The following is a 15,293-nucleotide window of genomic DNA, read 5'->3' as shown; positions in this document are numbered from 1 at the left end:
TTTGTGAGCTTTCAGGGTAAAGATTTTACAGTGCATGTCCTGTTGTCAATGATTCTGTCTGATTTAGTACCATAGGATTCCCCCCCCCCCCCATATGTGAAATTGTCTATTTACAAACTTTAAGGTTCCATTTATTTTCACCCTCAAGCTGTACTGCTGCCTCTGAGTCTTTTTAAAAGAAAAGCACCTTGAGTTCAACTTCTTCCCTTTCTCCGAAGGAAGAGAAAGTGAGGATTCAGACAGAAGATGCTGTGGAAAGAACAGGCTGAGGTCCACAGGATCATGCTGACAGTCCACCTCTCCCTTCTGCTGCTGCCTTACTCTGTATGCCAAACCCATTCCATTAACTGCAGTATATCTGACGATCTTCTTCCTATACCTCATCAATTTTATCAGCCAGGAGACTTTGTAATTGGAGAGATTGCTTCCCAGGTCTTTGTCTTTCACCGCAGTCCCTCTTTCATGGAACGGCCCACCCAGACATTGATTGGCAAACCAGTGTAAGGAAGACTCTTTCCCTTTCCTTTCAGTATTATGACAAGTTCAGATCATTCAGCAGAGCAACAGCAGAGGAAGGTGGAATTCCAGCAGTCATGGGAGCTTGCTCATAGCTCTGCTCAGGAAAAGCAGGGTTCTCCAGTGAAGGGGGTTGCTAACAGGGAAAGCATTCATGAATACAGATGGTTCTAACTCAAGGTGCAATTGAGGGCATGGAGGGAAGTGGAGCCAACACATTTGCTCCTGCTAGTGCCCTCGTAGGCTCCAAAAGGAGCACATGCACCCGTTTCTTATTCTGTTTTTGCATTAAGTTCTGCCATAATCATCAAAGTAGACAGAAGTGTGACCATGAAAGGAGAAATCCTTTTTTGCTTGTTTGATTAAATAGCCAGTAACTCTCTTTACAATTACCTGAGAAATAAATGCCGGCACTATTTTCTTTGGTTAATAGTCAACCATTCCCATTGCAGTTCCGTGCCAAAGAACTACCAGCATATTCTGGCCTTGGTTTTTGCCATCAAAGAGATTAATGAGAACCCCCAAATCCTTCCAAATATATCCTTGGGATTCCACATTCTCAACAGCTACTATGTAGCAAGAATGACTTATAAGGCCACCTTGAACCTGCTTACCAGGCAGTATAGGCTTGTTCCCAACTTCCAGTGTGATGCCTGGAGCAACCTCATTGCTCTCATTGGGGCGCTGGCTTCTGAAACTTCTGCCAATGTGGCCACCATTTCTGCCATCTACAAGATGCCACAGGTGAGACCCAAGCATGGAGATATGGGCATTTTAGAAGGATGGCTGATATTGTAATGCTCTATAGTCCATGCGATGAATTGTTATATATTTCTTTTCAGCTTACATATGGGTCAATTTCCCCAGTGCAGAATGACAAAGTCCTGTTCTCTTCCTTGTACAAGATGGTTCCACATGAAACCCATCAGTACAAGGGGGTTGTCCGATTACTTCACCATTTCAGATGGACATGGATTGGTCTTGTTGCTGTGGATGATGACAATGCGGATCAGTTTTTGGAAACAATGGAGTCAATGTTATCCCAAAACGGCATCTGTTGTGCCTTCGTATTTAGAACAGCAAAGAGAACTTATATGGAAGAGTTGATAGACATGGTTTTAAAACAGCTGGACAAATATCAAGTTTTAATGGATGGAAAAACCAATGCATGTGTTGTATATGGAGAAAAGCCCTCCCTCCAAGTTTTAAGAACGTTACTGTTTTTTGCAACAATGCATGGATTGCCACCTGTGGGTAAAGTCTGGATTGTTACATCCCAATGGGATTTCCCTTCAATATCAATTCAAAGACTTTGGGATATAGAAAGCTTTCATGGTGCCCTATCCTTCACAGTTCATTCAAAGGAGCCCCCTGGCTTCCAAACATTTGTTGGGAGGATAAAACCCTTTTGGGCAAAAGGAGATGGTTTCATTCAGAATTTCTGGGAGCAGGCATTCAGCTGCTCATTAAGAGATTCCACTGGGAATGTGGAAAGCATGGAGACCTGCACAGGCCAAGAGAAGTTGGAGAGCCTTCTTCATACTTTCTTTGAAATGCGTATGACCGGCCACAGCTACAATATCTACAATGCTGCTTATGCTGTGGCGCATGCTCTGCATGCCACGTATATGTTCACATCAAAATATGATATATTAGTAAAAGGAGAGAGGGCGGCATTTCACAATATACAGCCATGGCAGGTAATTCCACCTCTTTGCTGAGATCTAGCAACTGTGTCATAAAACAAAACATATTGCATTCAGGCTGTACTGAACTGATGAATGCAATTTCTCATGTGTTTTACCCAAATGGAATCTGGGTGTTTCCTTTTGGTGGTTGGAGTGGGGGTGGAGAAATGACTATATTTGCAGAAAATAATTGGAATGAACAACAACTGATTCCCCCCAGTTCCCAGGTACCTGTGGTATTCTGAATCTATGTGCCCATTAAAAAGATGGATTCCTCCTTAGGCCCTGACTGGGGGCCACCATTATATTAGGCAACAGTTGAGTATCCACAGAAAATAATCTGCATTTACAGAGTCAGCAGATCATTCCTTCAGCAGGTTAGGAAGGATGCAATACAATCAAATAATCCTCCTATAAGGGAACAGTGGGCTAAACATCTAAGGTAAAAATAATAATACCTTATAAAAAAACCAAAAAACCAACAACAACCCAAACCCAAATGTGCTTAATTTTAAAGTAGATGCAAAGATTTAAGGGCACCCATCCCAGTGTTTTATTTTGCTTTTTGAGGGGAGTCCTATGTGCATCTCATCAGAAGTTCATGGAATGAGACTTACTGCCATATAAACTTAACCAGGAGCTTGTAAAGAGGAGGGTGAGCCTGTTTCTTTAGGATTCAGGCTGGTTTCTTGTCTGAGCTGTTTGGAGGCTCTGTTGTGAACTGGTTTGTGGCTCTTGGTGTGCTTGGCTGCATGCTCTGCTAAAGCACATGATCTGAGAGGAAGACGGGCTGCATGAAGAAGTGGGCTGGGCAAGGAGTTCTCTGCCGGCAGCAGTTCTCCTTAGCTGCTTGCAGACTCTGGGAGTTCGTGAATTTGTAACCAGGGGCATTTGTGAGGGCATTTAGCAAGAGAGTTTGAGGGGAGGCTTGTCTCACCATGTGCTTAGAACCAAGAGACATGGAGGTTGCAATGACCTGCAGTCCCTGTGCCATGTTTGCCTTCCTGCCTGAAAATGTGCAAAACTACACCTGAAGCAAGTGCAGGCTGCTTTCCTTCCTGTAAGGGAAGGTACTATAGCTTGAGGCTCACATATCCACACTTCAAGTCATCAGGCAAAATGAGGAATTCATTGATAAAACAGAGTGGACTGTCCTGGGACAGTGACACAGGGGGTGCCCCTCGGGAGGAGAAAGATCACCCAGTGCAGGAGGCGAATCCCTGGAAGAATGTGAGATCATGTCAGTGTGACAAAGGTAGCATCCCAGCAGCCATGGGAGGTTCCCAATAGCTCTACTCAGGAAAAGCAGGGGTCTCCAATATCGGGGAAGCAGAAGGTTCCCCACTGCAGGGTGTCCTGCTCCTTGCTTTAGAGTTGGCTCCTATGGTGTACAGAGGAGAAAGAGACATGTGGGGATAGTAGGGGACCCCCTACTGACGGGGACAAAAGCAGCAGTATAGAGAGATAACAGGAAGTCCCATGAAGTGCGCTGTCTCTTAGGTGCAAAGATGCATGACGTGACAGAGAAGTTGTCACACCTTACAAAGACAGACCACACTCCCCTTCCTTCTGATTCACGGGGGTAAAAACCAGGGGTGCAACTTGAATACAATATTAGGGGGCAGGTAAGCCCAGCACCACATAACTGATCACAAGATGTGGCACATGCACATATTTGACATGCAATGCCCATCAACTTTGAGAGGTCTGACCCCCTCAAATATTTTATTGCGGGGACTGAAGGGACCTCGGCCCCTAGGAGTTGGCCCCTATGGTTCAAGCAGTACTGCCAGAGACAGCCTTCAATATATAGCAAGGAACTAGGAGGTTCAGGGTAAGAAGTTGAAGGGCTTAGAGGCACAGGTGGTTTTTTCATCACTCCTTCCTGTTGAAGGTTGTGGCCCAGGAAAAGAGGGGAAAATACTGGAAATAAACCACTGGCTGGACAGGTGGTGTTATTAGGAAAGATTTGGCTTCTTGGACCTGGCCTCCACTTCCTTGAGGAAGGACGGCTGGCAAGAGATTGATTGCACCTCACAGCAGTTGGCCAGAATGTGTTTGCTAAGAGTCTCATGAACTTGATGAGGACAGCTTTAAATTAAATATTGAGGGGAAAGAGACAACATTACAGACTGCGGGGGAATACCTAGTACTGGGGAGAATAGCTTCATCTGATACCATCTGACACAAGTCCGCTCCATCTTTAGAGAAGCATAGAACTCAGTAACTCACATTCTCACCGTGTTTCATTGTCTCTTTCACCAAAGCTCCATGGCTTTCTAAAGAAGACCATGTTCAACAACAGTGTTGGAGAGAGTGTATATTTTGATACAAATCAAGAATTAATTGTAGATTTTGATGTTACCAATTGGGTTACTCTCCCTAATGGATCATTTGACAGAGTCAAAGTTGGAAGACTGGATCCTCAGGCTCCGGTAGGCAAAGAGTTAACGATTAATGATGACCAACTTGTGTGGCATAGAAGCTTTAACCAGGTGAGACAAAACTTCAGCTGCAGGAATGAATAAAATGAATGGAAATACAGTGGTGCCTCGCAAGACGAAAAACTCATAAGATGAAAGAATTTTCCGTTTTTTGAGTCGCTTCGCAAGACGAATTTCGCTATGGGCTTGCTTTGCAAGACGAAAACGTCTTGCGAGTTCTTGCGAGTTTGTTTCCTTTTTCTTAAAGCCGCTAAGTACCATTAATAGTCGTGCTTCGCAAGACGAAAAAGCCGCAAGACGAAGAGACTCGCAGAACGAATTAATTTCGTCTTGCGAGGCACCACTGTAGTTCCTATTTTGCCAGTGCAGAGTTCTGCCTCTTCAATTCTCCTGGGTAGCATTACGTTTGCAGACATTTGATTTCATACATTCATCCTTGAAAAATGCCATCTTTTTTAACTCTTAAGAGATCACTTCTGAAATAAGCTGGATTAAATGCCACAATGTGCCAATTATTTCATGAACTGATTTGGGAAACCAAGTTAGGGACTGCTTCCTGAACCCACTTTGTCCCTAAGAAAATGTTTCCAAGCTCAGGGCATGAGTGAGGGAAATTATGCTTATCTTACTGGTCACATTTCTGGACAGGTTGTGCCTCTTTCTGTGTGCAATGACAACTGCTATCCTGGTTACAGCAGGAAAAAGAAGGAGGGAGAGAAATTTTGCTGCTATGATTGTGCTCCATGTCCAGAAGGGATGATCTCTAACCAGAAAGGTAGGAGCCACAGTCAGTCAACAACTAGCTCTGGTCTAAGCACCTGTCTCTGGGAGTTTTCTGATTGGCAGAATGAGCAGGTGAGAGCTTTTGCACCATCTGGAGGCTGACATCATTGTGTAGACATTTCCTGCAGAGTAAGTAGTTGCTAAAGGGTTTAAAGAGAGAGAGACTGCAAAACTGGGCAAAAAGTAACAAAATGAATTTCAGTAGGAACAAATGTAATCTTCGACTTTAGATACAGTAAGCAATGCTAAGGATCTGACTCGGTATAGCACGGGTTCCTATGTTCCTAGTCCCCATCTAGTATTTTCATAACATACAAAATAAAAATGTTGTTGTTGTTTAGTCGTTTAGTCGTGTCCGACTCTTCGTGACCCCATGGACCAGAGCACGCCAGGCACTCCTGTCTTCCACTGCCTCCCGCAGTTTGGTCAGGCTCATGTTTGTAGCTTTGAGAACACTGTCCAACCACCTCGTCCTCTGCCGTCCCCTTCTCCTTGTGCCCTCCATCTTTCCCAACATCAGGGTCTTTTCCGGGGAGTCTTCTCTTCTCATGAGGTGGCCAAAGTATTGGAGCCTCAACTTCATGATCTGTCCTTCCAGTGAGCACTCAGGGCTGATTTCCTTAAGAATGGATACGTTTGATCTTCTTGCAGTCCATGGGACTCTCAAGAGTCTCCTCCAGCACCATAATTCAAAAACATCAATTATTCGGCGATCAGCCTTCTTGATGGTCCAGCTCTCACTTCCATACATCACTACTGGGAAAACCATAGCTTTTACTATATGGACCTTTGTTGGCAAGGTGATGTCTTTACTTTTTAAGATGCGAAAATAATAAAACAAAATAATAATAAAACAAAATAATAATACCTATCATTTATAGAAAAGCTTTTGGTTTTTCATTGCAGCACACACATTATTCTAGAACTTTAATACAAGTGGCCAGTAGCCTAGGTTCAGGCGGGTGGGTGGAGTCTGAAAGGAGAGAAGACAGGAATAAGTGGAGAGGAGGAAAAGTCAAAGCTGGTGGAGGGGCAGAAATAGGGGGCTGATGGACAAAAACTTTCCACTGAAGAGACTGGTTAGCATGGATATAAAGCTCTAAAGGCTGAATTTTCTAATTTTGCATACCAGGCAATTGTAATGGACAAACACATGGTGCTCTTTCTCCTTTTAATATTATTACCGTATTTCACCACATAATGGTCGTCACTGCATAATAGTCGCACCCCCTTTCTTTGCTCCCTAAAATCAGTTCCAGAGCATTCACCGCATAATAGTGGCAGGACATCCTCAGCGCGCTTTTTCTGTGCCAGCCAAAGGCACAAGGGGAGTGGGCGGGGGGGTGTGTGAAGCTGCCATGAGCAACATAAACAGAAGTCTGTTCATGAATCAAAAATGTTTCCTCGCATAATGGTCGTGCCTCAGGTTCTTCCTCACGCAATTGTCGCACCCCCCCTTTTTTGTAAAGAAAAATCAGCATGAAAAATGTGACCATTATGTGGTGAAATACTGTCTTCCCACAGCACTCTTTTGGGAGGGAGGGAGAATCCTAAAGCTGGGTGAAAATTTTGCCAAAACACACATAGAAAATAAATGAGAGTTGTCAGTTCTGAATCAAATATTTCCTGGCTTATAGGTGCTTCTAATCTGCTCAAATTCAGTTACTCCCTGAATCAGCTGAAACATTTCTATGTGCCATCCTTTTTTCAGACATGGATGTTTGTTTCATATGTCCAGAAGACCAATATCCCAACCAGGATAAAAACCAATGCATTCCCCGGATTCTAAGCTACCTCTCTTACAAAGAACCTTTAGGAATCTTTCTCACCGTGTCGGCGGTTTTGTTCTCTGTGATCACAGTTTTAATACTTGCAGTCTTTAGGAAGCACCAAGACACTCCCATGGTCAAAGCCAACAACCGGACCCTCACCTACGTTCTCCTCATCTCCCTCCTTCTTTGCTTCCTCTGCTCCTTCCTCTTCATTGGGCAGCCTGGAAAGGCAACCTGTCTTCTCCGACAAATGGCTTTTGGCATTGTTTTCTCCTTGTCCGTTTCCACAGTTTTAGCAAAAACCATCACTGTGGTTCTAGCATTCATAGCAACCAAACCAGGATCCAGGATGAGGAAATGGGTGGGGAAAAGACTGGCGTATGGTATTGTTCTTTTTGGCTCATTGATTGAAGTGGCCATTTGCATGGTTTGGCTGGCTCATTCTCCTCCATTCCCCGATGCAGACATGCACTCTCTGAATGGGGAGATCATCATGGAATGCAATGAGGGCTCCACTTCCATGTTCTACTCTGTCCTGGGATACATGGGCTTCCTGGGCATTGCCAGTTTCACCGTGGCTTTCTTTGCCAGGAAGTTACCTGACAGTTTCAATGAAGCCAAATTCATCACCTTCAGCATGTTGGTGTTTTGCAGTGTGTGGCTGTCCTTTGTTCCAGCATACCTGAGCTCGAAAGGAAAATACATGGTAGCTGTGGAGATCTTCTCCATCTTGTCCTCCGGTGCTGGGTTGCTGGGTTCTATTTTCTTCCCCAAATGCTATATCATTATTCTGAGGCCTGAGCTGAACAGCAAAGAACACTTAATAAGGAGATCATAGTTGTTGTTGTTGTTGTTTAAGTGGCATTGTCTCGGTACATAGGAACCTTGGGTTAAGAACTTAATTCGTTCCGGAGGTCCGTTCTTAACCTGAAACTGTTCTTAACCTGAGGTACCATTTTAGCTAATGGGGCGTCCTGCTGCCACCGCGCCGCCAGAACACAATTTCTGTTCTCACCCGGAAGCAAAGTTCTTAACCCGAGGTACTATTTCTGGGTTAGCAGAGTCTGAACCCAAAGTGTCTGTAACCTGAAGCGTCTGTAACCTGAGGTACCACTGTATTCTTCATTAATACATAGTTCACCAGAAATGGCAAATTGGCCATGGAGATCATTACATCTTTGATTGACACCAGTTCTTCAAGCACTTAAAAAATAATAATATTGTTATTATATTAATGTAGAAAAGGTTCAAATTTGTATGAGAGTTTCTTTCATCTGTAAAATAAAGCTTTAACACATTAACCTTTGCAAAATAATATTTCTCAAAAGCACATTCTAGAGTTAAGACATTTGTTCACAGAATCTAAGACAGATTCTGAGCCGATTGCAGACATGGGCAAAATTTGGTCCAATGAGGGACAGGCATCCATATCAGATGAGGACAGAGCTGATATCTCAGACTCAAGAGCTTAACTTGAGTTTCATTTGAACCTGCAATGAGGACTAAATTGTGCATATTGATGCCTATCTGAATGTGCCATTGTATCCCATGAAATTCACAAGTTGAAGGCTCCTTCTCCTTTACTGGCTTGGGAGAGAAATAGCCTTGGCTGAAGAACAAAGAAACAGTGGGGTCACTCAGAGGAGAAGATGGTGAAATGCAAACAGGGGACACAGAAAGGGCTGAACTCCTCAATGCCTTCTTTGCCTCAGTCTTCTCCGATAAAGAAAACAATGCCCGACCTGAAGAATTTGGAGCAAATGATTCAGCAGAGGAAACACAGCCCAGAATAACTAAGGAGATAGTACAAGAATACTTGCCTAGTTTAGATGTATTCAAGTCTCCAGGGCCAGATGAACTGCATCCAAGAGTATTAAAAGAACTGGCAGATGTGATCTCAGAACCACTGGCAGTCATCTTTGAGAATTCCTGGAGAACAGGCGAAGTCCAGGCAGACTGGAGGAGGGCAAATGTTGTCCCTATTTTCAAAAAGCGGAAAAGAGAGGACCCAAATAATTACCGCCCAGTCAGTCTGACATCAATACCAGGGAAGATTCTGGAGCAGATCATTAAGCAAACAGTCTGTGAGCACCTAGAAAGGAATGCTGTGATCACCAATAGTCAGCATGGATTTCTGAAAAATAAGTCATGTCTGACTAACCTGATCTCGTTTTTTGACAGAATTACAAGTCTGGTAGATGAAGGGAACGCAGTGGATGTAGCCTACCTTGATTTCAGCAAGGCATTTGACAAGGTGCCCCATGATATTCTTGTAAAGAAGCTGGTAAAATGCGGTCTTGAATATGCTACTACTCAGTGATTTGTAACTGGCTGACTGACCGAACCCAAAGGGTGCTCATCAATGGTTCCTCTTCATCCTGGAGAAGAGTGACTAGTGGGGTGCCACAGGGTTCTGTCTTGGGTCCGGTCTTATTCAACATCTTTATCAATGACTTGGATGATGGACTCAAGGGCGTCCTGATCAAATTTGCAGATGACACCAAACTGGGGTGGCTAACACCCCAGAGGACAGGATCACACTTCAAAACGACCTTGACAGATTACAAGATGGGTGACACCTGGCTTGAGAGCAGTACATGTGAAAAGGATCTAGGAGTCTTGGTTGACCACAAACTTGACATGAGCCAACAGTGTGATGCGGCAGCTAAAAAAGCCAATGCAATTCTGGGCTGCATCAATAGGAGTATAGCATCTAGATCAAGGGAAGTAATAGTGCCAATGTATTCTGCTCTGGTCAGACCTCACCTGGAGCACTGTGTCCAGTTCTGGGCGCCACAGTTCAAGAAGGACACTGAGAAACTGGAACGTGTCCAGAGGAGGGGTACCAAAATGGTCAAAGGCCTGGAAACGATGCCTTATGAGGAACGGCTAAGGGAGCTGGGCATGTTTAGCCTGGAGAAGAGGAGGTTAAGGGGTGATATGATAGCCATGTTCAAATATATAAAAGGATGTCACATAGAGGAGGGAGAAAGGTTGTTTTCTGCTGCTCCAGAGAAGTGGACACGGAGCAATGGATCCAAACTACAAGAAAGAAGATTCCACCTAAGCATTGGGAAGAACTTCCTGACAGTAAGAGCTGTTCGACAGTGGAATTTGCTGCCAAGGAGTGTGGTGGAGTTTCCTTCTTTGGAGGTCTTTAAGCAGAAGCTTGACAACCATATGTCAGGAGTGTTCTGATGGTGTTTCCTGCTTGGCAGGGGGTTGGACTCGATGGCCCTTGTGGTCTCTTCCAACTCTATGATTCTATGATTCTATGGTTTAAATACTTCATACTGTGCTGAAACCTGTTCCCAAATTTCCTGGTTTTATGAGTCATCTGTGAAAAAGACTCTTGTCTTCTCCCCATTACTGTTTATAGTTTTCCCCTTGTAATTTCCCTTTTTAATTCAGAGCATTCCCACATACTTCATGCGAACAAACGGGTTTGGTTCTGAAAGTATGCCAAAGAGGGGGTCACAAGGTTCTTGGCTCATCACGACCCTTTGCAAATTCTGGTTTGTAGTCCCTTATCATTAATAATAACAGTAATTTATTTCTTGTACCCAGCCCATCTGACTGGGTTCCCCAAGCCACTCTGGGTGGCTTCCAACAGAATATAAGAGAATACACAATACATCAAACATTAAAAGCTTCCTGATTCAGGGTTGCCTTCAGATGTTTATGGAAGGTCATATAAATGTTTATTTCTTTGACTGGGCAGGCACCAGTATGGATTAGGCCTTACGCCGGGTTCCCTAACTTCATTTTTTGCAGTGAGGGAACCGCCAGAAGATCCTCAGAACTGGACTTCAGTGTCCAGGCTGAACGAAGGAGATGCTCCTTCGGGTATACAGGGCTGAGGCTGTTTAGGGCTTTAAAGGTCTGGGAATGTGATATGTGTTGCATGAGGCTGGGTTATAGTCTGGTCTTTTTATCAGCCAGAACTCACAAGAACTCAGTTCTGGCACTGCCCAGGTGGGCCCCATTGCCCTTCAAAGAGAACAGGATGAAATTTACGGCATGTAATGCCTTAAGAGAAAATATTATGAAGATGATCTATAGGTGGTACATAACCCCAGTCAAGCTCGCAAAGATTTACCATTTGCCTGACAATAAATGTTGGAAATGTAAGGAAAAGGAAGGCACATTCTTTCACCTCTGGTGGACGTGCCCGAAGATTAAGGCATTCTGGGAAATGATCTATAATGAACTGAAAAAGGTATTTAAATATACCTTCCCTAAGAAACCAGAGGCCTTTCTCTTGGGTATTGTCGGCCAAGGGGTGTTAAAGACGGATATAACTTTTTTTATGTATGCTACAACAGCAGCAAGAATACTCATTGCAAAGTACTGGAAGACACAAGATCTACCCACCCTGGAAGAATGGCAGATGAAGGTGATTGACTACATGGGCCTGGCAGAGATGACGAGCAGAATCCGAAATCAGGGAAGAGAAGCAGCGGAAGAAGAATGGAAAAAATTTAAGGACTATTTAAAGAAATATTACAAAATTAATGAAAGTTAAAATGATGTTGGATTAGAAAATAAATGGTTACTATTAGTAATGGATAAGATAAGGAGAATAAGTAAGATCAAACTAAATTAAAATAAGGGAAGATTTGCTGAATAAATGATTAGAAATTGGAATACAGAAAAGGGAGGCATGAGGAAGTCGGAGAAGTAAGGTATAAGAAAACAAGATCTGAAATTGTACTTGTTTTTTTTGTTTGTTTGTTGTGTTTATTGTATTGTATTGTTATGTTTTTGTTGTTATAAAAAAAATCCTTTAATAAAAAAAATCAAAAAAAAATCAAAGAGAACAGGGATGGCATTCAAGGTGAGTTCCAGTGCCTCTTTTTCTAGAAAAATAGCACTGGTTGTAGTACCTACTCACTGCCCACAGCTGATTTACCAAGAAGGAGAGAATCTGTAGTTTAAAAATGCAATGCTACTCAGAATAATTCAGCACCTGAAGGCAATAAGAAACCTAGATGCTAAAAATGGAACGATTACTGTTTATTTCATACATTCCAGCATCTGCAGCTTCATCTCACCTGGTTAAAACTTCTATGCCACTCGATTTGCTCATCATTAATTGTTAACTCTTTGCCTGAAGGATCCCGAGGAGCCAATCTTCCAACTTTTACTCTAACGAAAGAGCTGTTGGGGAAAGTGACCCAATTCGTAACATCAAAATCTGCAATCAGTTCTCCATTTTCATCAAAAGCTACACTCTCACCAACGCTGCTATTGAACAAGATGCTCCCTATATATTTATGCAGCTTGAGTGAATGAGAAAAGGAAACACAATGGGAACAAAAGGTTAAAAGCTCTGCAATGAAATGGGCAAATGTCTAGCTTCCCTAACTCTCAATTGTTCCTGATCAAGGTTGTATCTGGAGCCGTCTTCTGAGGCTTCTTCTCCCACCCTGACCCCCTCCACACCCACTGGAACAGTAAGGAACAGGGTATGAAAATCCCCTCCCCGTGTTCCATGGCTGATCATGAGTTTGTACTATATTACCACAGTCATAGTGAGTAACCGCAATGTAGGGCTAGGAAGAAGCAGTGATTCAGCTAAAGAACTGTGAAACTGACGCAGTAATTTGAGGAGAAATGGCCCTGTGAAGTTGTCTTAAAAATAAATAAAATAAAGCTTCATTGCGGTGTTGTTGTTGTTTTTGCAAGACATTATCTGAAGAAAGTTAAGAGATGAAATCCCAGCATAAAACAATGCTTTCATATTACGTCAGATTTAGCAACAGAGTTACATTTAATGGCACACTGTGACTTGATATTATTAGGTATATTGGTTCTTAGTACTGCCATTTCTATGGAGAGATATTTTAACTGTCCTGTCCATTTAGTCCAGTGTCCTGCTTCCCACAATGGCATCTGGGTGCATCACAAAACCCCCGAGCATGTTTTGAGGTCAATAAACTTTTTCTGATTTTTGTCTCTGCACCCTCAGGATATTCAGAAATCCCAAAATGTTTGGTGCCACTCCGTGATGGACCCAGAAGACCATGCTTTGCTCACAGATAGGTATTCCCCATCCATCTCCACTGCTTGTATCCACTCCTCTTGGATTTTCAGGGCAGAAGCTAGAGAAGCTGCCAGGCTCTGGAATGAAGACATGCCAAGCTGCCCAGAGTCAAGCCACAAGGAACTTTGCCACAACAGTCCGGGATTTATATTTTGCCATCCTGATGCAAAATACAGAGTGTTTATAAAGTCATTGTGCAACTTTAAATGTTATTAGAGTGGCAGGGTGTGCCATGTTTCTGAAAGAAGGTGCTACTATGATGTTGGTTGTTTAGTTTCAGTAATTATGTATTTAGAAATATAATATCCCAATGTTCTTCCAAAAATGGAAATAAGCAAAGTCAGATTCAAGATTAAAGTTTTTCTAATGATTAGGCAAGATCAAGAAAGTTTAAGGATATACTCAAGTATATTTTATGCCATGCTTGAAAGTTTTGAAAAATAGACTTTTGCTTTCAATGTGCAATTACCTGCCATGGCTGCAAACTTTGAAATGTCAGCCTCCCTCCTTCCACTAAACGACTAGGCTTGGGACTGGATTCATGTAGGACATGCAAAGCATGTGCCAGAGCATAAGCAGCATTGTAGACATTCCCAGCCACTCTATCCAATGCAAGAGTCTGCAACCCAAAGGGAAAACTCAGCCCTCCACGTACTCAGAATAAGGAGGGATTGAACTCCTTCACATCAGCTGTGGCACGGTGTGTGTGTGTGTGTGTGTGTGTGTGTGTGGCACTTTCTGCAGGATTTGGAAGACCCAGCCAGTTCCCAGGTGGGACTCGCTGGCACACCCAAACCAAGCAGGATTGAAAGTTTCATCTTGCTTTCTGCAGGATTTGGCCATGCCAGCCAGTTCTTAGCAGGAATAGCGGGCATGACATAACCAAGTACAATTGAGCTCCCTGCAAGTCAGTCAATGTTGGGGTGTGAAGGAGAGGTCCCCCCCACCTCTAATCCAGTTTATGACAATTCACCCCCCGTCTGCTCCAACTGAGCCTGCCAGTCCAAGATGAACCCTGACAGTTCTGAAACCGTCCAGCCAGAAACACTCAGGATTGTATCTAATGCTAGTAGGTTTGCTTAGACCCACTGAAAATAATGCTCATTTTTGGGACTGGGTCTACTCTGAGTATAACTAGCACTGGATACAGCCTGTGAATCAGGTTGTGGCCTGGGGAGAGTTTCAAGGACCAGAGAGAGTCCAGTTCAGTCCCTGGGGCTACTTCCCCAGCCTTGGCCTAATGCATCAAAGCAACAGAATCCCACATTTCAGGGCAGATGATTTTGGTCTTTTGCACATACATAAAGCACTTTTGTCACTGTAGGAATGGCCTAGCTGGATTAGAAGAGACCATGATCTAGGTTGGCAATCCTTCATAAAAGGATTTTCTGATCTACATTAAATCAAAGTTCCTTTCTGCCTTGGCAAGTGCCCTAGTGTCAAACTGTCTAACTGAATGCTGCTCTTGCCACCTGGAGCACTCTCTCCTAGGGGCATCTCCCCAGAGCAAAAGCCACGTCAAGACCCTGTAATTAGAGATAATTGATGGAGAGCCCTCATTGTCATCACATATGCCGTGTGCAGTTGCAATTAGGAGCAATTGTCACAGACCCAGCGATCATAATTGTACTTGGCATTCAGTATTGCAACTAGTTAGTTTATTTTAAACTTTGCTGTGCAATTTTCTGTCCTGCATTGTAAACAGTGTTTAGATTTTACATGGTATTAACGGCAACCTGTGTTTATCTGGACACAGTACTTTCCACCTTGTGCCAAATCCCAAAGGGGCAACTCCCCAAAGCACAAGGCAAGGCAAAGCTGTGATTGTCAGGGAGCCAGCAGAAAGCGCAATTAAAGCTGGCAGCCAGCTTTCTAATTATGAAATAAACTTCGGCAAGCAGCTGATAATCAAGTTCCTGCAGAGAAAGAAACCTGCTCTTCTCTATCTGGGACGCATCTGCTGTCTCTGACATGTCATATCAACATCTCACTGGGGCCAGAAGCACCCAGGCAGAGCTGATCAACAACACAAAAAGTTTCTCAC

At 43.5% G+C, this 15,293-nt stretch overlaps 1 protein-coding gene across 1 annotated transcript; it reads left to right on the top strand.

The window, feature by feature from the left end:
- The first annotated feature begins 282 nt into the window (after nt 1–282).
- LOC128401979 (vomeronasal type-2 receptor 26-like) lies at nt 283–8,041 on the top strand. Its single transcript, XM_053365661.1, has 5 exons — nt 283–500; nt 969–1,260; nt 4,472–4,699; nt 5,297–5,423; nt 7,143–8,041. Exons 1-5 carry the CDS (start codon nt 283–285, stop codon nt 8,039–8,041), a joined length of 1,764 nt encoding a protein of 587 aa, XP_053221636.1.
- Nucleotides 8,042–15,293: the final 7,252 nt, after the last annotated feature.

Source organism: Podarcis raffonei, chromosome 14 (genome assembly GCF_027172205.1).
Source record: "Podarcis raffonei isolate rPodRaf1 chromosome 14, rPodRaf1.pri, whole genome shotgun sequence".
Taxonomy (NCBI): Eukaryota; Metazoa; Chordata; class Lepidosauria; order Squamata; family Lacertidae; genus Podarcis; species Podarcis raffonei.
This window is presented reverse-complemented; position numbering and strand designations above follow the sequence as displayed.

Bases quoted from the DNA above. Each gene is read 5' to 3' on its own strand.
- LOC128401979 (XM_053365661.1), top strand. From the start codon at position 283: ATGCTGACAGTCCACCTCTCCCTTCTGCTGCTGCCTTACTCTGTATGC. The intron at 501-968 runs GTAAGGAAGACT...TTCCCATTGCAG, and splicing joins ACATTGATTGGCAAACCAGT to TTCCGTGCCAAAGAACTACC. The intron at 4,700-5,296 runs GTGAGACAAAAC...ATTTCTGGACAG, and splicing joins GGCATAGAAGCTTTAACCAG to GTTGTGCCTCTTTCTGTGTG.